The sequence below is a fragment of the Larimichthys crocea genome, chromosome VIII (genome assembly GCF_000972845.2).
Source record: "Larimichthys crocea isolate SSNF chromosome VIII, L_crocea_2.0, whole genome shotgun sequence".
NCBI lineage: Eukaryota > Metazoa > Chordata > Actinopteri > Sciaenidae > Larimichthys > Larimichthys crocea.
Genome location: NC_040018.1, coordinates 32,694,457 through 32,720,331, shown reverse-complemented (window position 1 = coordinate 32,720,331; position 25,875 = coordinate 32,694,457). Strand labels below are relative to the sequence as shown.

The 25,875-nt window shown below is 39.8% G+C and overlaps 2 protein-coding genes and 2 long non-coding RNA genes across 5 annotated transcripts; 3 read left to right on the top strand and 1 right to left on the bottom strand.

Annotated features, from left to right (window-relative positions):
- Positions 1-5,059: 5,059 nt before the first annotated feature.
- LOC113746287 (uncharacterized) lies at positions 5,060-16,407 on the bottom strand. Its single transcript, XR_003462722.1, has 3 exons — positions 16,204-16,407; positions 14,962-15,051; positions 5,060-5,153 (listed from the first exon to the last, which is right to left on the bottom strand). It is a non-coding gene; the product is annotated as an uncharacterized LOC113746287 (long non-coding RNA).
- Positions 5,229-7,688, top strand: LOC113746284 (uncharacterized). Its single transcript, XR_003462718.1, has 2 exons — positions 5,229-5,578; positions 6,409-7,688. It is a non-coding gene; the product is annotated as an uncharacterized LOC113746284 (long non-coding RNA).
- LOC104938486 (ras association domain-containing protein 8) lies at positions 10,987-21,452 on the top strand. 2 transcript variants are annotated; one of them, XM_027281234.1, is made up of 5 exons: positions 10,987-11,190; positions 17,481-17,609; positions 18,861-19,493; positions 19,675-19,940; positions 20,939-21,452. In XM_027281234.1, exons 2-5 carry the CDS (start codon positions 17,507-17,509, stop codon positions 21,089-21,091), a joined length of 1,155 nt encoding a protein of 384 aa, XP_027137035.1. In that variant the 5' UTR covers positions 10,987-11,190; positions 17,481-17,506; the 3' UTR covers positions 21,092-21,452. The 2 variants fall into 2 exon arrangements, with proteins under 2 accessions (XP_027137035.1, XP_027137036.1); XM_027281235.1 differs by lacking the exon at positions 10,987-11,190 and adding an exon at positions 14,421-14,567.
- A 1,621-nt stretch (positions 21,453-23,073) lies between these two features.
- On the top strand, positions 23,074-24,933 carry LOC104938485 (retinal cone rhodopsin-sensitive cGMP 3',5'-cyclic phosphodiesterase subunit gamma). Its single transcript, XM_010754882.3, has 4 exons — positions 23,074-23,197; positions 24,041-24,161; positions 24,277-24,311; positions 24,400-24,933. Exons 2-4 carry the CDS (start codon positions 24,043-24,045, stop codon positions 24,474-24,476), a joined length of 231 nt encoding a protein of 76 aa, XP_010753184.1. The 5' UTR covers positions 23,074-23,197; positions 24,041-24,042; the 3' UTR covers positions 24,477-24,933.
- The last annotated feature ends 942 nt before the right edge of the window (positions 24,934-25,875 follow it).

Here is a 25,875-nt window from a genome sequence, read left to right as displayed (position 1 = left end):
TCATTGTACATGCCAATCAACGTGGAATTGAGCGCACTTGCAACTCCTCCTGTCCATGCCCCCATTTACATATGCAAATCTATTAAATAGGCCCTGGACCTGAGATTCACCTCTTTGTCCGATCAGATAACGCGATGAACAAAGGAAAGAAAATGAATTCCTCACAGAGTCTAAAGCTAAAGATTCTAGTTGAATGAAGTGGAGATTCTGTTTGGTTCCCTGTCAACAGGGATAAATATGACAAAAAAAAAAAAGCTGAGTGGAGCGTGGTGTGTGAGGCTGAAATGCCGTGGGATCGAGCAGCCGCACACACAGGTGTGGACAGGTGTGGCGCTGCGCTGACATTTTACGCCCGCTTTTACTGACAAGAAACTGAACACAGGGGAACAATCAGGGGCTTGTTAGAAAGCTCTGCAGCTCTAATTTCACCAGCAGAAAATAAAGAAACCAAAAAACTGAATTTGAATGCGCACATGCCCAAATATGGCATTGGCACACTGGCACACTGGCACACTGGCACGGCTTCTTGGGGTAAGTAAAGAGTTATTCTTTAATTGTTTCGTATGTAATCCAGCGTTACATACGGGACAATTAACGAATAGACCACCCATCGCGCACCGTGCCAGTCTCCAGCCTGTTCTCAGCAATGCTGTTAGTCATAATGAATAGTCGTGCGTGCGTTGAACCAGGCCACCTTGCCACGATGTTAGTTAGCTGCATTCGCGCATCACATATGATTTGAACATGATGGAATGAAAATGTTCTACAACAAAAAAAAATCATCCTGTGATGGGCGCTTTATAGCAATGTGTGTGCAGTCAATAGCTCCGATTACTAGGAAACGCTATCGCTGAAACTGTGCTTTAATGTCGGCCTGTTCAACAGCACTGTATGGGAATCTGATGTACCAGGAAGACATTCGGATGTCCGTCCCACACAGTGGCAGCTCGGCTCAGGGTTAACTGGCACACTCCTGACCGATCGGCCAGCTCCTGCTGGAATGCCCCTGTTGCCGGGAACCCCAGCGCAGTCAGGCAGCCGGCCCGCCGGCCCCGTTTGCGCTCTCGGCCGGCCGCAGCTCCGCAGATAACTCCAGTAACACTGGCCTTGTACCCGAAATCGCTTATGAGCCAATTATCATGGTTTGCAAGTAAATCCTTGCGTTCCTTAAATCGCTCACGGCGTCCGTTGCAAGGTCCGCTAACAACGCTAACGCTGTCTTTGTCAATATCATTTTCTTAATCACATTGCCGCATGCTTTTATATCCACTTATATAATTGGCAAACACCTGGCTGTGTTAATAGTTCATAAGTGTGCCTCTGATGTGCCACATCACTAATGAACACTTGTTTTCACATTATTACAGTTTCCCAGCTTCACCTCTAAGTGTCGCCAAGGAACAATAGCTGGTAGAAACGTGCGTACGACAGCTATGAAATTGGCGTGGGCACGCACATTTCTACGATTGCTTCACGTTTGAATACTTTGAACGTGAGTGGGGAAAAGGACGTACGCCCCTTTTTTGTGCGTACGCATGCTTTGTACATGAGGCCCTGGGCTCCAGTGATGGAGACGATAAAACTCCACCTCACTAACCTGTCCTCTCCTCTGACAGGCCTGTCTCCTCTCCAGGCGGCTGAATAGTTTTTGGTTCCTTCTTCTTTTCATCTTTCATCTCATGCACACCTCGCCACCTACATGTTTCACTCATGCAAGCACACACCTTCACAACTGACTCACTGATCAACACACCTCATTGTTTCTTTGTTTTGTTTAAGTCAACCATGATTTTGGACTTGTTAAGCAATAAATTTTTTTTTGATTTGGCCTTAAACCCACAACTCCACTTTGTATTTGTCATGGCTTAGAGCCAGGTTGTGATCATCTGACCTGAGACTTTCCAGTGTACAGTGTGGACCTCCAGTCCAGCAGACAGCAGCTTCAGTCCTGAATCCTGCAGGTCTTGTTTACTCAGGTCCGATCTTTCAGACTATTGACTGGGACCTGAGAACTGAGGACAGATGTCACAGCTTCTCTCTAAGAGGTTTACAGTCACTCAGTCTGGAGAGTAAATAATGAACAAGAAGACAAATACCATTTGTGTTAAAAAGTTGACTCTGGAGACAAATCATTTTGAAACATGAACACAAACTGTGTCTTCATCTGACCTGAGACTTTCCAGTGTACAGTGTGGACTCTCCAGTCACAGACGCAGCAGCTTCACTCCTGAATCCTGCAGGTCGTTGTACTCAGGTCCAGATCTTTCAGACTAGAGGACTGGGAGCTGAGAACTGAGGACAGAGCTTCACAGCTTCTCTCTGAGAGGTCACAGTCACTCAGTCTGTAGAGGAAATAATGAAGAAGAAGACAAATAACATTTGTATTAAAAAGTTGACTCTGGAGACAAATCATTTTGAAACATGAACACAAACTGTGTCTTCATCTGACCTGAGACTTTCCAGTGTACAGTGTGGACTCTCCAGTCCAGCAGACAGCAGCTTCACACCTGAATCCTGCAGGTCGTTGTTACTCAGGTCCAGATCTTTCAGACTAGAGGACTGGGAGCTGAGAACTGAGGACAGAGCTTCACAGCTTCTCTCTGAGAGGTCACAGTCACTCACTTCTGTAGAGGAAATAATGAAGAAGAAGACAATAACATTGTATTAAAAAGTTGACCTGGAGACAAATCATTTTGAAACTGAACACAAACTGTGTTTTTCATCTGACTGAGACTTTCCAGTGTACAGTGTGGTACTCCCAGTCCAGCACAAAGCATTCACTCCTTGAACCTGCGGTCGTTCTTACTCAGTCCAAGATCTTTCAGACAGAGGACTGGGAGCTGAGAAGAACAGAGCCAAAGAGCTTAACACTTAAAAAGCCCACAAATAAGTCATCAGCTTCAGCTTTCTCTCTGAGAGGGTCACAGTCACTCAGTCTGGAGGGAATAATAAACAGAAGACAATAACTTGGTGTTCAAATGTTGACTCTGGACTTTTGGTTAAACAGTATTTGTAATCTCTTTTTCAGCACCTTCACACCATCACAAAACATATAACAGAATCGGTGAAATGCCTGGTGGACTGTCTGTCATGATTTCTCATTTCACAGTATAAAAAGTCATTTGAATTTTCTGATGTACGTTATTGTATCACATTTACATCTTGTAAAGCTACCTTAATATCTTAGAATGAAGAACCTTTTTTTAATCATGCACGTTTAATTCCAGTTTTTTACGATTTAGTCACTTTACAAAGTGGTTGAAAGACTTCTATAGGGCTGCTTGAACGTGATTTTAACATGTGCGAACAGATTACAATACAGGTCTTCAAATCATCACGGGCAAAAAGTTCCAGCGAGTCAACATTTAACCGAAATGTTATTTGTCGTCTGTTCATGATTTCCGTCTCCAGACATGAGTGACTGTGGACCTCTCAGAGAGAAGCTGTTGAGAGCTCTGTCCTCCAGTTCGCAGCTCCCAGTCCCTAGTCTGAGAGATCTGGACCTGAGTAAGAACGACCTGCAGATTCAGGAGTGAAGCGGCGTCTGCTGGACTGGAGAGTCCCACAGCTGTCAACCTGGAAAGTCTCAGGTCGATGAAGAACAGTTTTTGTGTTCATGTTTCAAAATGGTTGTCTCCAGATCAGAAAAAAACCTTTTTAACATAAACAAAAGACGGTTTAATTGCTGTTCTTTCTGTCAAGATGTGTCGCTTTCTCCGCATCATGGGGTGGTGCGACTGCGTGTGGCGGGGGTCCCTTACTCCACTATCTGCTCACATCAAGCTGTGTACGCTGTGTGTGAAGTAATATAATAACATACACAAAAATCAGATAAAGTGAGCGGGGGGTCCGGCATGCTTCGGCGAAAAACGCGCAAACACACGGATAAACCGGGAAAAAAAAAATACATGGTGCAGGAATAGTCAGGTGTGAAGCTGCTGTCTGCTGGACTGTGAGAGTCCCCCTGTACCTGGAAGTCTAGGTCAGATGAAGACACAGTTTGTGAGAACGTGCTTGGATCCATGCACGCACACTTTGATACATCTGATATTTTTGTGCGTACGACAGTTTCCGGGTTCTGCGTACGCCAAGTTTTAGTAGGAAATCCACGCAAGTATTTGTACATGAGGCCCCCAGGTGTTTCATCTACGATCAGTTGGACCTGCTGCAATGGGAACACATGTTCAAATTGATTAGGGAACCATCACAAGATGAAGACCCAATTTGTGTTCATGTTTTAAAACGATTTGTCTCCAAAGTCAGCATTTTAACACAAATGTTATTTGTCTTCTTGTTCATTATTTACTCTCCAGACTGAGTGACTGTAACCTCTCAAAGAGACGCTGTGAAGCTCTGTCCCAGTTCCAGGTCCCGGTCCTCTAGTCTGAAAGTTCTGGACCTGAGTAACAACGGCCTGCAGGATTCAGGAGTGAAGCTGATGTCGCTGGACTGGAGAGTCCACCGGTACATGGAAAGTCTCAGGTCAGGATTCATTAACCCATTCAGCTGATGAGCCTTTAAATACAGTAGACAGTTTTTTCTCAATTCACAAGATACTGATGGCCCTGGTTTGATCCTCTGTGAGAGGTAGCGTAGGACAACAATGGTTATGGTGAAAGGCCAGGCCTCTGTTTGGTGAGGAGGTGTAGATGCGGTGCTGTGGGGTGGACTCATCCATGTTGAGCTGCTTCAGTCTATTCACCTTGGGATCCATCATATATCAGTAGAAGGAGCCTGACCTTCATTAGTGCGTCTTCACAGGAATGAATGGCATCAGTCACTCAGTCAGCCATGTTAGCTCACTGTGTGGAGTGTGGCTCAATCTTGGCTCCAAGGACGGACGGACAGACAGACGGACAGACGCGCAGACAGACAGACAGACAGACAGACAGCTTTGGTTGACAGACACAGACAGTGAATGAGAGTGAGCGAGCGTCGGCCTCGATAAAGTTGTTAATCAGAGAAATAAAAAGCTCTCTCCTGATTGGTCCACAGAGGTTACGTTCAACACAACAGAACAAAATCCAGAAGCCACTTTTCCCTGCAGGCCTCCTCCTGTCTGAACGTGCGTTACTTCTTGTTGCTGCCACAAGGAATTGTGGGACGGCATTGTCTCCTTTCCTTTGGTAAAGGATGGTCCAGTGTCTCCTCTGCTAAAGGAGACAAGAAAGGAAGCAGTGAAGCTCTTTTCCTTCTTCAGAGTTCAAACAGCTCTTATCATGGCTGACACTAAATCCTTCTGGCTCATTTCACTCAGTGAGGAACCTTCCTGAACAAAAAGACTATTGGACCGGAGCCTTTGACTTTGGTTCTTTCTAAATTGAGTTCCCTGCAAATGTTGAAAGTGAAACCTGATTAGATTCAATAAAGGATTCAAAAGGAATCAGATGGTGGATTTGGACTGAATCAGATGAATCAAATCCCAACCCTCCATGTGAACAGAAACACCAAACTGTGTCTGAGAGTGATGTAATGTCCATGTTTGCATGCTGAAAGAGGATGTGCTGGTCTGACCCCCCTCCTCCTTTCAGGGTGGAGCCTGCTGGAGTCCGATGGTTGAGACCAGGTCTGAGGAAGTGTAAGTGTGTTTTTAATTTGATTCATGAAAACAAACCATCTTCAAACTGTGACTGTTAAAACTTTAGTGCTGTCATCAATTGTAGCGCTAAATAATTAAGGCTCTTTGTTTTATTTTGAAAAGTCCATGTGGCTTCCTGTGTTGTTGTTCACGACAGCTGTATTCAGGTTTTGACAGAAGCACACAGCTCATTGGTAAGCTGCAGTTAGCTAAAATAGCCTGCTAATAATGTATGACTTATGAGTACAATGTGTTGCACTGTTAAGCTATCTTTAAAGCATGATGTGAAAATAAGTGTTATTTAGCGCTCGCGGTTAGCATCACTGCTAGCTCCCGTTAGCATGCTTGGTTAACTCCATTAGCTTTCCAGGCTAGCACTTAGATAGGCCTTGCTTGTATGTAGCTATTATTGTTAACTGCTAATGTTGGCCAAGACACTGGTTTAGATTGTGGTTTGCTGCGTTTGCTGCAATTTATTACTTTAAATTCATAAGAAAACATTTGACTGATATATATTAAAATAGTTAATGTTTAGATAAAAATAGTGATTTATAAGTTATAATTTCATTAATAGTATTACATGTAACCTGTTATATTTGGTTTACTCATTTCAGGTTTATGACCTGTGGTCACCTGTGGTCATTTCATAATAAAACAAAAGAAGACCAAGGATAAAACATGAGTTATTGCTTCAATTTGCTTCCTGTTAAGCCTTTTTGGAGGGCTGAATTCAAAAATCCGAACAGTGACATCACTCCTTCAAATCTCTGATGTCATCATCAATAAATGAACAGATGGTAGATTAATAACTGTCTTGTTCTCTCCATCAGATTCCTGTGAACTCACAGTCGACACAAACACAGTACACAGAGACATCAAACTGTCTGACAACAACAGGAAGATGACATATGTGAAGGAGGATCAGTCATATCCTGATCATCCAGACAGATTTAACTGGTGGCCTCAGATGCTGTGTAGAACTGGTCTGACTGGTCGCTGTTACTGGGAGGTCAAGTGGAGAGGAAGAGTTTATATATCAGTGAGTTACAGAAGAATCAGAAGGAAAGGAGACAGAGACTGTTTGTTTGGAAGGAATGATCATTCCTGGAGACTGAACTGCTCTGATGGTCGTCGTTATTCTGTCTGTCACAATAACAGACAAACATCCATCTCCTCCTCCTCCTCCTCCTCCTCCTCCTCCTCGGTCTCTCACAGAGTAGCAGTGTATGTGGACTGTCCTGCTGGCTCTCTGTCCTTCTACAGAGTCTCCTCTGACACACTGATCCACCTCCACACCTTCAACACCACATTCACTGAACCTCTTTATCCTGGGTTTGGACTCTGGTCTGGTCCTGGTTCTTCAGTGTCTCTGTGTGGTCTGTAGGACGGAGAGTCTCCTCCTGTGAGACAAACATTGTCTCTGCTGAACAGATCAGTTGAGTGTGTCCAGGATCACACAGCTGATGTTATTTCTGTCCCACACCATGTGTCCCTGGTTAGATTCTGGTGGGTGCATGTCATACCCCTCTCTCTACCCCCATGTTTCCTGTCTGCGTCTCCTACGTGTCCGTAAAGACAAAATGTCCAAAGAAAAAGACAGAAAAGCTTAAATAAAATGTGTCATGAGCACAGAGCATGATGGGATAAGTGTAAGGACAACACTAAGAAGAAGAATAACATGTACTTATGTCTAGAGACACCCCACCCCTGGGGGAGGAAAGGAGATGAAGCAGATTCACCTTCACTAGTCTCAGTGCTGCTGTGTCAAAGGGACAGATACAGGAAATCTTTCCTGCCACATGCCATCACACTGTATAATAACAAACTCAGGTCATAATTTACAGTCACTGCGCATTTTTCTTCACACAGTAACACATATTGCACATTTCTCCTGTCTTACTTTGCACTAAATCAATACTGCCAAACTGCTGTATATACTTTTGTACAATATTTTATTTACTATTGCTATTTTGATATTTTATTATGTATAAAATACATAATAAGTTGTTGTCTATCGTCAGTGTATGTATTGCTGCTGCTACACTGCAATTTCCCAGCTTGGGATAAATAAAGTAAGTTTGTCTGTCTGTTTATCTATAAACTCTAAAAACTCTTTGTTTTTATCCTTTTTTTGGTTCATATTAATTTATGGCAATGCACACTATAGCCAGTGTGCACAATAATGATAATGACAATGATAATGATTATTTACTATAAAGAAAAAAGCATGGTTCATTTATTGCTTCATAGTTTGCTTGTAATAATCACAAATCCAAGAAAAACAAGAAAGCAAAAATTATGTTTTTGGTCAGTAATGAACTGCCACACATGCATACTGCACTTTACACAATCAGTGTCTATTCTCTGTAGAGTCTCTCAAAGACTAAATTCTTTATAAGGTTTTACATTTACATATTGCATAGTTCACTGTTACTTGGTTTTTATTCTACTGTTACTGGTTCTATTTAATTGTTCTTTATACATGTGTATATAGTGTTAAAATAGGATATCGTATAGGTGTATAGCGTTAAAGTTTTGTTTTCTTACTATCTCACTTACTGTTTGGGAGCTGCAGTAACAAAAACAATGTCATTAATAAAGAATTAATTAATAAAGTACTGTTCTGATTCTGAAATAATTACACAATGCTGACCTTTTTGTCATTTATGTTTTACTTTTGTTAGTTTTATCTATTTTTTTATTATGTTTATCAAACTAACATGACAGTGATGACAATGATGATGATGATGTAGGCCTACGTACTACAAAGACCATGTGCTGAGATGATGTGATGTAACTTAACTATTACATTTTTATTGTTTTATTTCTCAACTTTTCTTGAAAATAACCTCAAGAAGTTATTGATGTCTTCTTAGACAGTAGATGAATCAGCATTAACTGAAATGTTTGCTTGTTGACATCAAAGTTTGTTTTACTTCATGCACAAATACTGTGGCACCCTTTCATATGTTAATGTTCTATGATATGTTAAACAGGTAACAAATAATTTGAAATGCTGGGAATAGTTGTTATCTTTGACTTAAATAGACATGTTCTTGTTTTTTTGTTTTTTTTGTATGTGTTTTGATAATTACAAAGGTTTTTCCCTCATTCATATTGCTCCACAACTTTGTCTCTAGTGAATTGTGCTAATGATAATTATGTTGATGCTGTTGATTTTACATTGAACAAGAAAGCTTAGATTTTTGTCATATCTGACTTTAAGATGTTCTTATTATTATTATCATTGTTATAATTATTATATTTTTGTGTTTTCATTCATTTTTCCACACAGCTCTGTACATAATGGTTTGTGCTAAAGATAATTTTGCAGTACAGTGGTCATGTTTTGTCATCACTATAAAATATTTGTTATGTTTTATTTCTATTAGCTATAAAACATGTTTTATCTTTTGATGTATATTTGATAAAAGTCGGTGAATTAAAAATGTATGTTATTGTAACTGACATTGGTGTTCGTGATCAAATATGCTCTCTTATGGTTTAAGCCAAAATCAGGTGGCATCATTTTGTCTGTTGATCATGTTGAACTTCTGGCTATTTTTCTGAGAGAGATGATGAATTAAACAAGCTCCAAGGACGTCGAAAAGATGGAAGCTACGAAATATTTTTGTTGTTGGATTTTTTCGTTGACTACAAATGTTTATTTTAACAATGATAATATATGCACAAAGATCATGTGTAGAAACTTTTGAAACAAATATATTTTTAAAAAATCAAAGATTGCAAATATCAGGAATGAATTTGTTTCTACAGTTTAATTTCTCTAGCTGTAACCAAAGACATTGCGCTACTGTCACTCAACTTGTTTTGTGTGGTGTGTTTATATATATATATATATGTTATCAACAGGTTAGATAGTGAGGTTTTTGTTTCTCGTTTTGGTTTTCAAGTTAGATGAGATAGGCTCTGTTTAGAGTTTAGAGTTTTTGTTATATTTGTTTGTTCGTTTAAACAGCACTTGTGCGCCCTTTGTTCCCTTTCACCTCACCTCCTTTTGTTAAAACAATTTGAACTGTTCATTTAATAAAACTCCTTTGTTGATTAACTTTAACATCTGGTTTTTATGTTACTTCCTATTACCCTTGTCGTCGTCGTAACATGAACACATTACTAACAGAAGATATTTCATGTTAAATAGGATAGTGATGTGCAATTCAGCCAGTGACATGAATAATCCTTGCTGTGTCAGAAACAGCAGGAAAAAAAACTTGATAAGATGCAAAGTTTAGCCTGAACGAAATACTCCTCAGAACATACTGTACAATCTGCACTACACAACACTTAATTACCACTTGGAAAAACAACCACAAGGTGGCACTGAAAACATGAAGAGCACGATGACAGAGAAGGATCATTCAAATGCAGGAATAGAAGAGCATTCCACAAAAATGCATACTACAATACAACAGCAATATTTTAACAGTACTATAACTTTGTGAGATAAAATGTAAACTACGGTATTTCAGTGTACATCAATGTGACTAACGTAGTGGTCAAGACATTTGATTATAATGAGTAATTTCACTGGTTTCATATTTTATGAACCAAACTGATTAGTTCAAAAACAATCTGCAGATTTATCAGTAACAAAAATGACTAGTGTTAACAGCTTTCTATCTAATAGACTGACCCCTAACCTCTACATGCAGTGGGTTTTATTCAGCCAGGCTAGAGTTTGAATATGAGTTAAACAAATTAAATGCTATAAAGAGAGTTAGTTTAATTCATGCACATCATCCGGTGCAACAGCATCCTAACATAGATGTCTGCTGCTGGCCAACACCTCTCCTCAAAACTTGTGTGTGTCTGCTTGTCTTTGTTTGCTGCTGTAATTAAACATTGCTGAGAAAAACCAGATGAGCAGAGCTGTTACTCCTCGGCATATATTCACATGCACACAAACATGTACACATAAGTGGAATGCTTGGAGAAAGAACAGGGCGGCGTCAAAGAGCCACTCCTCTGAGTTTTTTATCTTACTCACAGTGGGAGGGGCCCAGTTTCGGTCTCACAGTGACATCACTGTTTAGACAGACAGAGGCAGTAGTACTCACACCTTTTACTTAAGTAATAAGTAATAAAATAACCTCTGAGAGTGAAGCAGAGTTTAGTTGGCTATCGGGTTAAAACTTTGTGTTTCAAGTTTTGGGGATTTTCATGAACAAATGAAAGAAGAAAAGTCCAAAAGAAGAAAGAGATGGCATTTGTGATATTTTAAGATCTTACCTCACAAACTTAAAAATCTAAATGTGCAAAAGTAAATTCAGCACCAAAGATAAATGTGGAGGAGTGAAAGGTAGAATATTTTCCTCTAAGGTCAAAGTCGGTAGAAAGCCCAAAACTGTACTTGGGTAAATATATTTAATTACCTCCCACCACTTTTAGAGTGACATCACTTTTCATGCAGCACATCCAGAAAGGCTGCATTCCACAGCTTCACTCCTCCTCCACCTCCTCCTTCTCCTCCTCCCCGGCTGAAGTGTGTCTGTAGGTGAGTGTTTGGGTCACATCCGCCAACCAGCCTGAACACAGAGCAGCGAGTAACACCAAGGACCATCAATGAAACTGAGATAAGCTTGAACTAACAGGTGAGTGAGTTAAAATTCCTCTCTCTCTCTCTAATGAGCCTCTGTAGCCTGAGGTGGAGTGACACTAATTATTGTAAAAAAATCAGAATGAGTTCTTCAAGAGGGAAAAAGTTTCATTTGTGACTTTTGTTTCTAATGTGAACAGCAGTTGACTCGTTTGTTGGTCTATTAATTTAAACTCACCTTTTATCTTTCATTAGTCTTTACGTTCATTTGTCTTAATTCATCCTCAGTATTATATTGTAACGGTCAGAATTCTTTAATCAGCTCAAGAAAAGTCAAATACAGACCAAGGAAAAGATGCAGATATAATCAATAAATCAATCATAGTGAGTTTGGTTTAGAAGTGATGCACTGAAGAAATCAAATATACAACTTGAGTTGCAGTGCAGAGAATAGTACAGATATTTCAAACAATTCTTAAAACCTAAAAATAATTGAGGAAAAAAAATCCAGCAGAAACTGAGTTAAGAGTTTAGAAATTGTAGATTTTGATAAATGTAGGTAGATAGATACTTAAAAAGGGTCTCATGGGAGGAAATGCAGTGCATTACAAATATTAAATATTTTTATATTAAGTTTTTCTTATTTTTGTATTTCGTATTTGATGGTTTCTAAAGTTTGGAGGACTTGCAGTTCCCGCTGCTTTTTTCCTGAATGGCGGGGATACCAAATTTGAAGTTTTGAACAGTGGAAGTTAGTAAACAGAGAGTGGAGGTATGTGTGGGTGGAGCCTGAGTCCTCCAGGAATGTCAGCATGTTCTGCCACATTCCTGCGCTCAGTAAACTTGTGTGTCCTCTGCAAACACTGGCAAACACACACACACACACACACACACACACACACAGTCAAACACCTCATCTCCTGGTGTGTCACTTTGAGTTCAGTCAGACAGAAAGCTCACTTGCAGGGTTGTTGTTGGTGTTATGTAATTGTGCAGCAATCGTACATGTCGTCATGTAAGTCACTTGGCAATATTACTAGTTTGACCAAGTAACATCTGAACTGCATGCGGCCACCTTCATTTAGAGGCATGAGGTTACATATACACTGAGATGCATCTGTGATGCAGCCAATTATCATCTTTACTGCAGAAATAAAAAACTAGTTTGAATAAAACTTACTTATTTATGATCAAAAACTAGCGAGTGGACAACTTTGCAAACAGCCAATCATTAACCAGGTCCCCAGCAGCAGACCCAGCAGCAGCTAATATTACTGACTAGTCCAACAGCAGTCAGCCCAGCTCGGCGTCTGTCTTTCAGCCTTTTATTTCACCAAGCTCTCACCCACTACTTTCCATCAGGAAACTCTGTAAATCACAGAGAGTTGAGGCGGAGCAGCTGAAACATTTTCTCCATAAAATATATTCCAGTTTCACCAAAATAAGTTACATAGTGTTGGGGTGGCGTTAAGCTCAGTTGGTAGAGCAGCCGCCCCTTCCCGCATGTCATTCCCCGTCTCTCTCCCCCCACATTCCTGTCACTCTTCAGCTGTCTCTATCGAATAAAAGCTTGAAAAGGCCAAAAAAATTATCTTAAAAAAGTTACATAGTGTGAGAAAAGACGTACGAACGATAGAGACACCGTTCACCTGATCACAGGTTAAAATCCATTCAGTTTTAAAATCAGTTTACGGCAGAAAAGTTTCACAGTGTGGCTTAAATTTTGTCAGGTGTAACAGAAGTTACATGTCATGTTAGATGTCAGGTGTAACAGGCTGTACGGGTGGTGAGGATTCTCCTGTTGGAAGTCAATTCTGGATCTGACTTTTAACTTGGTCAGAGTAATGTGGTGTTTAATTTGGTTGCCTTGGTTATGATCACACTGCATTCGTCTCAGGAATTTATTGATTCTTGGCTTCCAACTGGGCAACAAACACAGGCAGTCAGATGAAGTTCAGCGTGTACTATTCTTCTTATCAGGCTATCGTGTCAACACATTTTTTCCCAGCTCTTTGTTTGTATTTTCACAAAGGCAGAGTGAGAGTGGGATCAGATAAATGTGGAATTTAAAAAATACAGTCAATGAGAAAAATGTAAACGTTCAAGTAATATAGAAACGTAAATCTTGAGTAAATGTGTTCAGTGGCTTTCTACCTTTGTCTTCAAGCAGAGATGGTCCCTTTGAAGTCAGAACTGCTCTCATTGGAGACTTCTGAATATAATAGGAAAAAGGGGGCAACAGTAAAGAAAACGTATTTTACTCACAGCTCAGTTGATTGTCTTACAGTTCCATGTTGGTTTTTAGCACATTTTTCCCCTGTGGAATTCAGTATGTCAGAAATTTCTGTGTGCTTGGTGTCAGTTCACCCACTTGAACACTGAAACCATGAGAGAATGATATGTTATACTTCACTGTCAGCCTGGTTCAACTTTCATGCATCACCCTGGAAGAAGGATACAGTATCGTATGGTGAGAAAGTCACTGTATTCCCATGACAGAAGCAAGCAAAACTCTAATTTGAGAGAATCCAGCTGCTTTGGTCTATTATATTTACTTAAATTCAACTACAAACAACTATAATGTTGTATAATCCCTTGTTTCTGTCAACAACTAGATATCTTTAAGAATTATGTTCATATATAGAAAAATATGTTTTGTGGAAAAGAGCAGCCGGAGGACGTCAGATGAATAACCAAAATGATCAATCCATAACATCTGTATATATATATGTATATTCTATTTATATTTATATGGCAGGAAAGTTATGCAGTGTTGCTTCATATAAAAATGAACATTACACATTAATAAGAAATTCAGTTTTTAAAAAGTCATAAATTAAATGAATTACAGTGGAAATTAACAGATAATCTGCAGTCAAACTTTATGTACAGACATTTTCACCACCAGACATTGGAGGCAAAAATCCTGGGACAGATATGTTGTCTGACAATTATGATTCCCTTCACTGACAGTCTAACATTTTACACATGCAGGATAACTGGCAAATTAATCGACGCCACAGGTCGTGGTGGAGCATGACTGTGGCTAGTGATAGCTTCACAATTCTTTTACATAAACTACTATACTGTCTTATAATGTCTTCGTTTAATTATTGACACGTCTGGCTAGCTACACATTTGGATTGAAAAGCACAAAAACATAAAAATAACTTACTGTTGGTAAAAAGTTACAAAACTTTTTACCAGCAAAGCAGCATTCAGCTGAACAACAGATGACCTCTTCTTCTTCTTCTTCGCCAAGTTGCAACCAAGCGAGTATTAACGCCAACGTTTGACGGCCAAAATGTAAATATGAAACATATGTACAACTTCACAATCTCTGTGCTTCTTTCCCTTCCACTACGTAGACAAAACTGCAAACACTGAGGGCGAGTGTCCAGCGTCCCACACTTAACTTGAGTAGAGAGTTGAGTGAGTAAACATGGATATAATCTCATATAATGTCGTATTGTGATACTGAAACATATGAGTGATGATATCTAAAAGAATAACTTGCCTGTTTATCAATAATAGATAAATACCCTTGCTGTAAATCAATAGTAAACATCTACTCAAGCACCATAATTAAGAACAGTTTTAAGGCACATGTAGTGCTTCCATTTTATGCTATTCAATAACTCATCCCCTCTACGTTCACAATAACATGACTACTTATTATTATAATCCAAGGGTAGGGTTGTCTCAAATGGAGTATGGCCATTGTGAGCTTGGTGAACGTAACATTTTACATCTAGCTCTCTCTTTTCAAGCAGAGCACCAACATCTGACCGCTAAAATATAAATATAAAAGATATGTACAACTTACATTTGTGTTGTGCAGTATTCACTGCAACCTCTTCAGCTCCAGCAGCTTCCATGTTTTAAATGCCAGTGGTTTCTCCTTCCACTACGTCCACTGATGGTGAGAAGTGTCCAGTGTTACACACAAAACATGGATATAATCTATAATAATATATAAACATAATGTTAGATTGTGAAATTGAAATATAAGAGTAAATATATATTTTTTAATTTATATATATATTTACATTTTCTAGAAATGAAATTGCCTGTTTATAAATAAAATGCTTTAATTTGTAGCTGTGTAAATTAAATATGTAACTAAGTACATCTACTCAAGTAGCATAATTAAGTACAATTTTCAAGGCACATGTAGGCCTACTTCACTGAAGTGTTTCCATTTTATGCTACATATACATATACACTGCATACACATACACATACACTGCATACACATACACGTACACGTACACTGCATACACATACACTGCATACACGTACACGTACACTGCATACACATACACGTACACGTACACTGCATACACATACACGTACACGTACACTGCATACACATACACTGCATACACGTACACTGCATACACATACACGTACACTGCATACACATACACTGCATACACACACACATACACATACACTGCATACACATACACATACACGTACACTGCATACACATACACATACACGTACACTGCATACACATACACGTACACGTACACTGCATACACATACACATACACATACACATACACTGCATACACATACACATACACTGCATACACATACACTGCATACACATACACATACACTGCATACACGTACACTGCATACACATATACTGCATACACATACACTGCATACACGTACACTGCATACACATATACTGCATACACATACACTGCATACACGTACACATACACGTACACATACACGTACACTGCATACACTTACACATACACATACACTGCATACACATACACTGCATACACTTACACATACACATACACTGCATACACATACACTGCATACACGTACACTGCATACACATACACTGCATACACATACACTGCATACACTTACACTGCATACACTTACACATACACTGCATACACATACACTGCATACACGTACACTGCATACACATACACTGCATACACGTACACTGCATACACATACACTGCATACACGTACACTGCATACACATACACATTCACTGTAATAGCTACTTACAGCTACGTGCTAAACTTACATGCTAAAAACTTGAAAACTCATGAAACTCGTCCAGAAAGCAGCATTCAGCAGCACAGACGAGAGGAGAACTCAAACTCAGTCCAAGAACTGTGAAATAAAACGAGTTACATTTGTCAAAACTTTATATTCCTCATTTTTTTATTTTAAACTTCCCCCACTTTGTAATTAGCATTAGCTGCCTAGCTTCTCTCTGTGCAGTGAGTTCCCGCCGCCGCGCTCTTAAAGAGACAGTACACTGGTTAAAATGTACAGTGAGAGTAACCGTCAGGGCGGGAAACATGGACATAACCTGATATAATGTTATACTGTGATATTAAAACACATGAGATACTGCACGTGTTCTAGAAATGTAATCAACTGGATATTTATATAATAAATTACTTTTAATGTAACTGAGAAATCAACAGTGTCTGAAAGTAACTAAGTACATCTATTCAAGTACCATAATATACTTTGATATGTCAAGATGGTACAGTTTTGAATGCACTGCATGTACGTTAATGTAAAAATCATATTAAAGACTAATATAGCCAATTATCAGTCTTTTATCAGTCTGTTCATGTACAACATTAGCAGCAAGGTGCAGTACAACCAGAGATACATAAATACATAAATACAGGGTACATTGTCATATTGGCAACAATTAAACTGATCTATAGAGACCAACACATAGCCAAGAAAAGATCTGTCAACAATACTTTGTGTAATAATAATAATAAAAAAAATAATATAAGATATAATAAAAAATAATAAATTTGTATGCAAAACATTTGATGGTTGGTTTTATGTTCTTTGCAAACCAATCAGAGCTGTGAATTATGAAATCATCAGTCTTCATCTGAGCTTTTCCTACCTTCAAGCGTGTATAAATTACAGGTTAAAATAAATAAAAAAAGTGAAATTATGGTAAATATTTATCATTTATCAAATAGGCTGAAAATAATATTGTGCATCCTTTTTTGTATATCTTATATTTTCTTGTTTTACAGTTAGTTAGTTAGTCATATAATAATACATTTGTCATATAAACACCTTGATTGCACTATACCATTCCATGTCCCATCTATTTTTCCAGCATTGCAAGACAAGCTTGTAACATTTATCTAAAATCTTTTTATCAGTGTTGGCGGAGAGAGAGCTCAGCTCTGTGGAATCATGTCCGTATTTTGCACGGACGTCCTTTGTGTTAGGGCACAAGAGCAAATGTGCCGGAACCGTGTTACATTTATTGATTATATTTGATTTTTAAAGTTAACCTGTGTTGTCTCTTTGCAGGTCACTGGTGGTGCTGAAGGTGAGTGATGGAGCTGAAGGTGTGGGTGGATGGCGTGGTCAGAGTGGTGTGTGGCCTATCACTAGACACCTCCTGCCAGGATGTCGTCATAGCTCTGGCACAAGCGATTGGTGAGCCTCTCACTTTTTATTTTCACAAAAGCAAATCACTTACTGCATTCACGCTCCCCAGAGGAGAACAACCTGTACAACGACACTGAGGAGCTGCTGGTACTGGCCTAATTGATGAATCACCTTTGTGGAGCATGTCAATTAAAATCTGGAAAACATCTCCAAAACATCAGCACAGGCAGATTCAGTATTTATTTGTACACCATCTGGTTCTTCCACATTTGGAAGCCAGTCTAGATGCACTTACATCAATTATTAAATTGTTTGCAAGCAAACAAATTTCTTACTGGGCGATACACATGACTCACGCTTCTTCTGGTACCAACACACCTGCTGTGTGATCACTGTTCACCTGTTACTCATACTCCACACACCACCTACTGTGCACAAAAGGAATTACAACAAGGATCCACAAACATACATATTAATGAACCCAATACAAAAATGGCTACACATTGTCTATTTTAGGAAATGCATGAACTTTTCTGTAACGTAACCCTCAGCTCCAACTGTAACGTAAAGAAGAGGCGCACACTCAGTGAGCTAAAGCTCAGTTTTAATGAACATAACATACTTTTTTTCTTTACTGTACACTTCTTGAACAGCCAAATGTTCTTTAGAAATGCACTCGCTAACTGATAAACAGCTCATTTCTCCTCATCTTGATGAGCTCATACTTTTCAGCCCTCCACGCTATATGACTGTCACAGCCCAGAACCTCAATCACCTTTCCGCTAACATCAGGCTACACTTTAAGAATATTTGACAGTGACCTAATTCTGCTGTCAGGTCCATCTCCAAAATCAGGCGCTTCCTGTCACCTGCTGATCTACAAACAGTCATTCAAGCACAGATATCATCCAGACTGGACTACTTTAACTTGCTCTGCGAGGCGTCTCTCAGGCGACCATTTCCTGTTTACAACTAATTCAAAATGGTGCAGCCCAGTTACTGACAAGCCCCGATTCTCGCATCCTTACACTTTTAATTGTCTATAAATCTCTCCACTGACTCACCCCTACATATATCTCAGACCTTCTCATCCTCTGCAGAACCACCAGACCACTCAGGGTGTTTTGGACAGCGGTTCCTTGGCTGAATCTGTTCATGAAGACGCACTTTTATTCTCTGGCTTTTTGTAAACACTTGAATAAACCAAAAATACTTAAAAGACAACAGCATAGCAATAGCATGCAGTTATTAATTCATAAATGTTAATATTAACCCCTCGTGTATTTGTATTTTTCACAGGTCAAACAGGCCGTTACATTCTCATCTTGAAGTTACGAGGGACTGAGAGACATCTAGTTGCGGATGAGTGTCCTCTTTATCTTCTGGCTCAGCTGGGACAGCTGGCCGGAGAGGTCCAGTTAATTCTGCGCAAGACCGGTCCAAGTCTAAGTAACGGTCCAGACACACCCACAACAGATAGACGCCTTCCCCTGCCCAGACCATCAGAACCAGAGACCTTCAAACGCAAGGGGCCACAGAAGGCTCTCACCTTCAGTTTGGGTCCCTCAACACTTCCCAGGAGGAATAAACCAAAGAGGGCCTGGTCTCCGTCACCCAGAGCCTCGCCAGAACCACGAGCTTCCCCTGCATCTTTCCCAGAGACGGCAGTGCCCCATTCCTCCTCCAAAGAGGAGGTGTTCAGGCAGATTTTGCAGCAACAGAGGCGACTTCGGGACCTGGAGATTCAGCTTCAAACTCTGGAGAGAGAGACAGAGGTGTGGGAAAGGTCATCTACTGCAGCTCCTAGTGTGGCTGTGGTCCATGCAGGGGAACTGGAGGAACTGGAGCAGCAGCTGAAGCAGAACGAGGCAGAGCTGATGGACAGAGGACACTGGCAAGAACAGTTACAGGCAGAGATGGACCGAGAACAAGGTACGGGTTCAAATCTCTTCAGATTTTCTACATCCTTTTTGACATTTCCAAATCTGGAAATATTAAAGCATCATTCTTTTGGCAGCTGTACAAATGTACTTGTTGCTCACTCAGTGTAGCATCAACATTGATCAAACAGATTTAAAGTTACATCATGTTACTTTAACATTATTTTCAACAGATATACACAGACGTCTACATCAGATACACTCATCAGTGGATCATCACAGCTATCAGATCAAGGAGCTCCAAGTCCGTTCTGCACATCTAGAACAGGACCTACAGACAGCCCACAGACAAAGCTCTCAGACGGGCCCACAGCAGACAGACGAGGCCCTGAGGCCACTGAAGCAGGAGCTCCACCACCGCCTGCAGCAGGGGGAGGAACTGGAAGCAACACTGAGGGAGACGCAGAGGGAACTACAAGCTGCAGAGGAGAGGCTGCAGGTATAACTCACTCTTACAACGGCAACATCTCAGACTCAGTAGAACTGAAACAAATAATGAATTCACCTGATGGTGGCAAACACGTAATCTTGACGGTGCTGACATTTGATGGGACAGAGAAGATTAGAGCTGTCATGTTTGATGCACATGAGTCACATGGTTACGTCTATGGTTAAACTGTTGTAGGCTGCTGTGAATGAAGGACAAACCAACAAAGTTGATTTAAAAAAAATCCCATTGCCTCTCCATGTCAGCTTAAAGGAAAGCTCTGCCGATACTCATAGCCTGTTGGTTCCTACTAAAGATTAAAAACTAACAGCAGGAAATAGAGTTTCTGTTGGGGACTATTTTCTGCAGCGGATTAATCCACATTTGGTGCTCGAGTCTAGTGAGTATATGTAGTGGCAGGACTGTGCATGTGAGATTGATTTAAAATAAACTACAGTGCGTTTTCATGGTCATAAAGTGTGGCTCATTGATGCGTTTTAATAGTCTAGTTTTTGGACAATAATTGAGCTCTGTGACACCACTAGAAGAAGAATTATCAGGCTGTGATACACACGTATTACCTGTAGAAAGGTAAAGTCATTATTGGTTTTTAGTCTTTTCATCAGGATTTGATGACTGTATAAAATAGATAATATTGCCAGTCTTTAAATTCTTTAAAGAGATGAGGAGAAAGGCGAGTTTTCAGTACTGAGGACAAGAATAGATGATGGGTGGTATGGTGAACGGTAGTGGACCCAATATGCAAACACAAGCCTTGAGACCAGAATCATGTAAAGGGTTCATTGAAACAAGCTGAGATGTAGACCTAACAGAATGTTCCGGGACAGCATGGCAGGGTGAGTCTGATGGTGAATGTAGCAGAAATGAATGTTAGATTTATTCACAAATCATCCAAAAACAAGGTTTAAAAAGACACTGAGGAGGACACAGAATGTTTTTACCATGAGTATGAAAAGCTGAGCTTATAAAATGTTTCCTGCATCCTCTAGGACAGTTGGGAGATGATCGAGGAGCTGAACAAGGAGCTGCGACAGTGTAAGCTGCAGCAGTTTATCCAGCAGACCGGCGGTCCATACGCAGACCAGACCAACTCCCCACCTGTCACCGACGTTTACCTCAGCAACGCTGGAATAATGGAGTAGTCCAAGTCGCTGTATGTCTTCAGATGGTTTGAAATGATTATTAAAAGCTGTACAAGAAGTTTACAGAGCCTTTACTTGAGTAAAGGTACTGTAGAAATGTGTTATAATACAGGAGAGAAAGGATTTTTACACAACAACAAACATTTTATTTTAGGTTATCCCATATTTAATTCACAGGGACTTTATCTGTCAGATACATGCAGTGGAGTAAAAGGTCAATAATTCCCTCGAGCTCCAATAAACTCCTAAAACTCTGAGGCATTTTCTTTGTTTCCTCTGCAGGAAATCATGGAAGTAAAACTGTTCTATAAAATGTCAAAGGTCCGTCTAGGCTCTACTGTGTGCTATGTGTGAATGTGTGTGAGTGTGTGTGTGTGAGTTCGTATGTGTGTGTGAAATGTAAATGTGTAAATGTTGATGCTATAAATAAAACATTTTTTACTTTGCTTATTTGAATATTTCATAGTTGAACTTGTCTTTTTATAATATATGGCTCATACACCTTTAACAGACTATAGAAATTATACGTTATTGAGTACAGTGTATTCCTTGTTTCAGTTCAAGCTCACATGATGCCGTTTGTCTTTGCTCTATCACAGAGAACCAAAGCTTCATCCATGATGATGATGATGTTTAGTGCACACACTCACTGCAAGCCTGAGCAGCAGCAGCCCAGTGTATTTACTTTACATAGAAGCACACGCATGCATGCAGACTGCTCTGTCCATACCTTCATACTCCTCACAGGTTCTGATCACAGGTCAGAGTGGATCAACAGGAGGTCACTGATCATCAGAGGAAAGTTACACATTGGCAATGTAACTACAGTCTGAACACCTTTCTCATCCATGTTGTATTAATAAAGCGTTGACCTCTGCTCTTATGTAGCATCACCTCGTTCACACTCATGACAGATCCAGTTAAGTCGTGTTGTGCTGTGTTAAGTCACACGGTGATCTATGCTGGGTTTAGGATTACATCGCCTGTTATAATTTAGGTCGTCAGGTGTGATCCGATCTAAACATGGACCTCCTAAACCAAAACACACTCCTGTCGGTACTGTCTGTCTGTAGTCTGTAGTCTGTACTGTGCTGTGTGCCTCGGCGCTCTAATCTATAGGCTCATCTAATAGCTTGTAATTTAATCTAATTCACTGGTTCTCAAACTGTGTACATGTGCCACTGGTGATACATAACTCCCTCTGGTGGAATGAAATAAATTAAAAAATATAAACATTATGAGTTCATGATCACCCTCAGAAAAACAGAGGGACCCGGCTCTCTTTGCCCAGACGGAGGGACAGTTCACCAAAAGAGTCGGCAGGGAGGACTGACCGTCACTTTTCCACAGAAATTTAAGGATCTTTTAACATATTGTTGCCAAATTCACATCCTACTTCCACAGTACTGCAGTTTATTCCAACTATAATGTCGGCTGCACAAAGTGTTGTCACATAATCGCTGTAGATGACCGGCTCTCACTCGGCTGTTTGCTGGGGCATCGTGCACCTGTCGTCAGGGAAAAATTAAGGAAATATTTATTTACAGTTATTTCATTATTTGTTTTTTCTTTCTGATGTTTTTGAGTCAAAGTTGGCCTATAAAGCTAAAAATGTCACAGATTTGGTATCAAACTAAAGAGGAAGAAAACGTGTGAAGCTGAAAGAAACTGACTTCTTTCTGTTTTTGAGACGAGCTGTTTGTTGCTTGAAGAAAATGCTCTTTAGGTTTTAATGAACTAAAGCCTATGGGATTAATAAACATAAGGATCAGCTCCCTCGTGATGACCCATGATGCTTTATGTCAGGTAAACACGTAAACATGCACAGACTTAACATTGACAGTACATGTTGCACCACAGGTACGGGCTGTTCTCGCGGTCATCAGATTATCCCTGAAAATACACCATCAATCTATTAACGGCTTTGTCAATGAGCGGAGAGCGAGTATATAAAGAGGCTGACTGAGGGAGGAGGACACAGGACAGAGAGACTGCAAAAAGAAAGAGAACCTTCTCTTTGTTTTGCAGTTCTTCCTTTGCTCAGCAGCACTTCCAGCAGCAGCAGCTTCTCTCCACCATCTAAACTCCCACCAAACAACCTCGCAGGTAAGACTCTCAGCATAGACCACACCTGAAGTCAACAGGTAGATTTAATCTGCTTTATGAAGGGACTTTTTGAATGTTCACACAGCTGCTATTTGATGTGTGTTTGCTTTTGTAATGCAATATGTTCAACTCATGTAAAGAATGCGATAAAGTCACACGTTGGACTCTTTTAAATACGTTGCTGTGAAATAGAGCAAATAGAATTGTTTAGACAATTCATCAAATATTGACTGTAAAAACAGTTGACCGATCAGACGACAGAAGTCTCAGAATGTATTCATATTTAGCATATTTCAACATTTATAATTTACATTATTTTTGCATTAATTCAATCAGAAAAAAAATGTTAAAAAACAGTTTTTATATCGTTTACATTTTCATGTTTTGGTCCTCGTATTTGTTCAGTTTTTAAGTGTCGGATCAGAACAAAAGATGAATTCTTTAATGATTCATTTTGCATTTTTATTGCTGTTTGATACATTTGTGTTGTTAGAATTCAAAAATCCCAAATTTCTCCGCCTCGAACAGTTAATAATTAACATGTTGTACCCAGTTCGTTTAATCCATACACAAAGAGAGGGAGGGAATTATGAAATATGAACTTAACTGACTTAACTTAACGTCCCACTTTAGCTACTTGCATAACTGACTTCAAATTTAGACACAGATTATGACTAATTCTTAAAGTTTAAAGATGAGGTTTAAGGTTAGGTAACTGGAGGATTAGTTGAGCAGGGATTACAGCCTGAAATATGTTCATCATAAGGACCACAGAGGCATATTTCAATATATTTCTGTTTTTAGTTTTCAATGAATACATGAATCCTTGCTGTTTTATTTTAGAAATGAACGCCGCCGCAGCATCAGTAGCAGCACCTGGAGGCTCCAAGGCCGCTCCTCCCAAGTTCAAGCAGAAGGAGGCCAGGCAGTTCAAGAGCAAGGCTCCTAAAGCTGGACAGAAGGGGTGAGTCTGCAAAAGAAAAGGGAGAACAACCCCACTGCAAAGGGCTAGTTACAGCTGTGAGATATTGGATGTCTAATTGCATGTCTAAGCTTCACTCTCTGTTCTTTTTTCTCAGATTTGATGATGTTCCAGGGATGGATGGCCTTGGAGGTAATTATAAATCAAAGCATTAAACGATGAGCAGGTAATTATTTTAAAATCGTTGAACACTCATTAACCTGAGGTTCCTCTCCTGCAGGTGCTGAGGTCATCTGCCCATGGGAGGCATTTGGTGACATGGAGCTGAGTGATCTGGCACAGTTTGGCATCGTCTAGACCTTGTGCCAAATGGAAACAATTTATTCCTGGTGGCTGCAATCCAGCAGCTTTTTTTTGAGTTCTCCCCCTCTTTCGGGTGTGGAGATGAGCTTAAATTTACTCTTCCCTTGATAAGTGGAGGAAGAAGCTCTTGGACTGCAGCCCCCTGGAATGATTCTGTCCTGGGCCGGTACACCTCACCAGCTGGAAGTTGTAGCATCTCTCTGAGCTTTGTATTTTCTCTGATTACATCTGACTGAGATCTCAGGAAGCCTCTGTTGTGGGCTTGTTGTCCTGTGAAGCCCAGCACCTGTGTAAAAGTGTAACTCATTGTACCGCTGCTTGGGTTTAATTAAAGGGATGATCGGTAAACAACTGGGAACAACACATGTAGATTATCTCAAAACTACAAGCAGTGTATATATTTATTTTGAATATCTATCTATCTATCTATCTATCTATCTATCTATCTATCTATCTACATCAAGTAGCATTGTGTGTGGTTAAATCTGTCTATCTTGTAATAAAATCACATAATTCTACCCGTCTCCCCAGTCATTCTTCCTTTTTGTGGAAATTCACAACTGTATCTCAGAGATTAAAATATTTAAAGTCCATGATATTTCTGTCAGATTGCAGGTTGTTGAGTTATTTATGATAAATATAACAGGAACAGTATGACTAATCTATGTTTTATAAATATGTGAGTCTTGGTCGGTGCCACATTAGAGATCTCGAGAACAGTGAAGTGCCAGGTTGATACAGGATATGCAGAGTCTTGATTATTGGATCCAGGTGTGCAGGTTGCAGCAAGAGGAAGAAGATGATTGGATGATGGACGGCCACGCCCAGACAAAGAGAGACAAACGAGTCCAGCCCAGACCGACACAGTGATGTAACACAAAGGTATACAGTAATGTCAAAAAAAAAGGATGTTTAGTAAGGCGGGACTACTCTTTGTTCTGTGGTTTTAAATGGTTGTTTCTCTGATTGATTGATACTGCTTAACACTATGTTAGCAAGTGGAAGGAGAAAGACACTACATGATAGTTTGTCTTCCGTAAAGTTTTTGTTTCTGTTCAGTGTTTGTGTACAAGAAAAGACAATACCTTAAAAATGTCATTGTTAAGCATCAGATTTGACTTCTTGAGGTATTCTTTCTTTAACAGGAGGGAGGCAGCAGTGTGCTCACCCTGTCAGAGGTTAGGAAGCTAACATGAGTCGAACACTAAACTATTGAAAAGCCTTATCCCTTATTTAAAATGCATTCTGATACATATTTCTATGTCTACATTAAATATGCCTCAGAAAAACTCAAAACTCAAAACTCGGGCTGAAGGTTTGTGAAATACTGGAGCTGTGAATCTGTCATTAGTGAGTCTTTAAACATGTCACTTTATGATGCTGCCTTTTGTTT

Coding starts and splice junctions, on each gene's coding strand:
- LOC104938486 (XM_027281234.1), top strand. CDS start 17,507: ATGGAGCTGAAGGTGTGGGTGGATGGCGTGGTCAGAGTGGTGTGTGGC. Junction 19,494..19,674: donor AGAGATGGACCGAGAACAAG/GTACGGGTTCAA, acceptor TATTTTCAACAG/ATATACACAGACGTCTACAT. Junction 19,941..20,938: donor CTGCAGAGGAGAGGCTGCAG/GTATAACTCACT, acceptor TGCATCCTCTAG/GACAGTTGGGAGATGATCGA.
- LOC104938485 (XM_010754882.3), top strand. CDS start 24,043: ATGAACGCCGCCGCAGCATCAGTAGCAGCACCTGGAGGCTCCAAGGCC. Junction 24,162..24,276: donor CCTAAAGCTGGACAGAAGGG/GTGAGTCTGCAA, acceptor CTTTTTTCTCAG/ATTTGATGATGTTCCAGGGA. Junction 24,312..24,399: donor AGGGATGGATGGCCTTGGAG/GTAATTATAAAT, acceptor CCTCTCCTGCAG/GTGCTGAGGTCATCTGCCCA.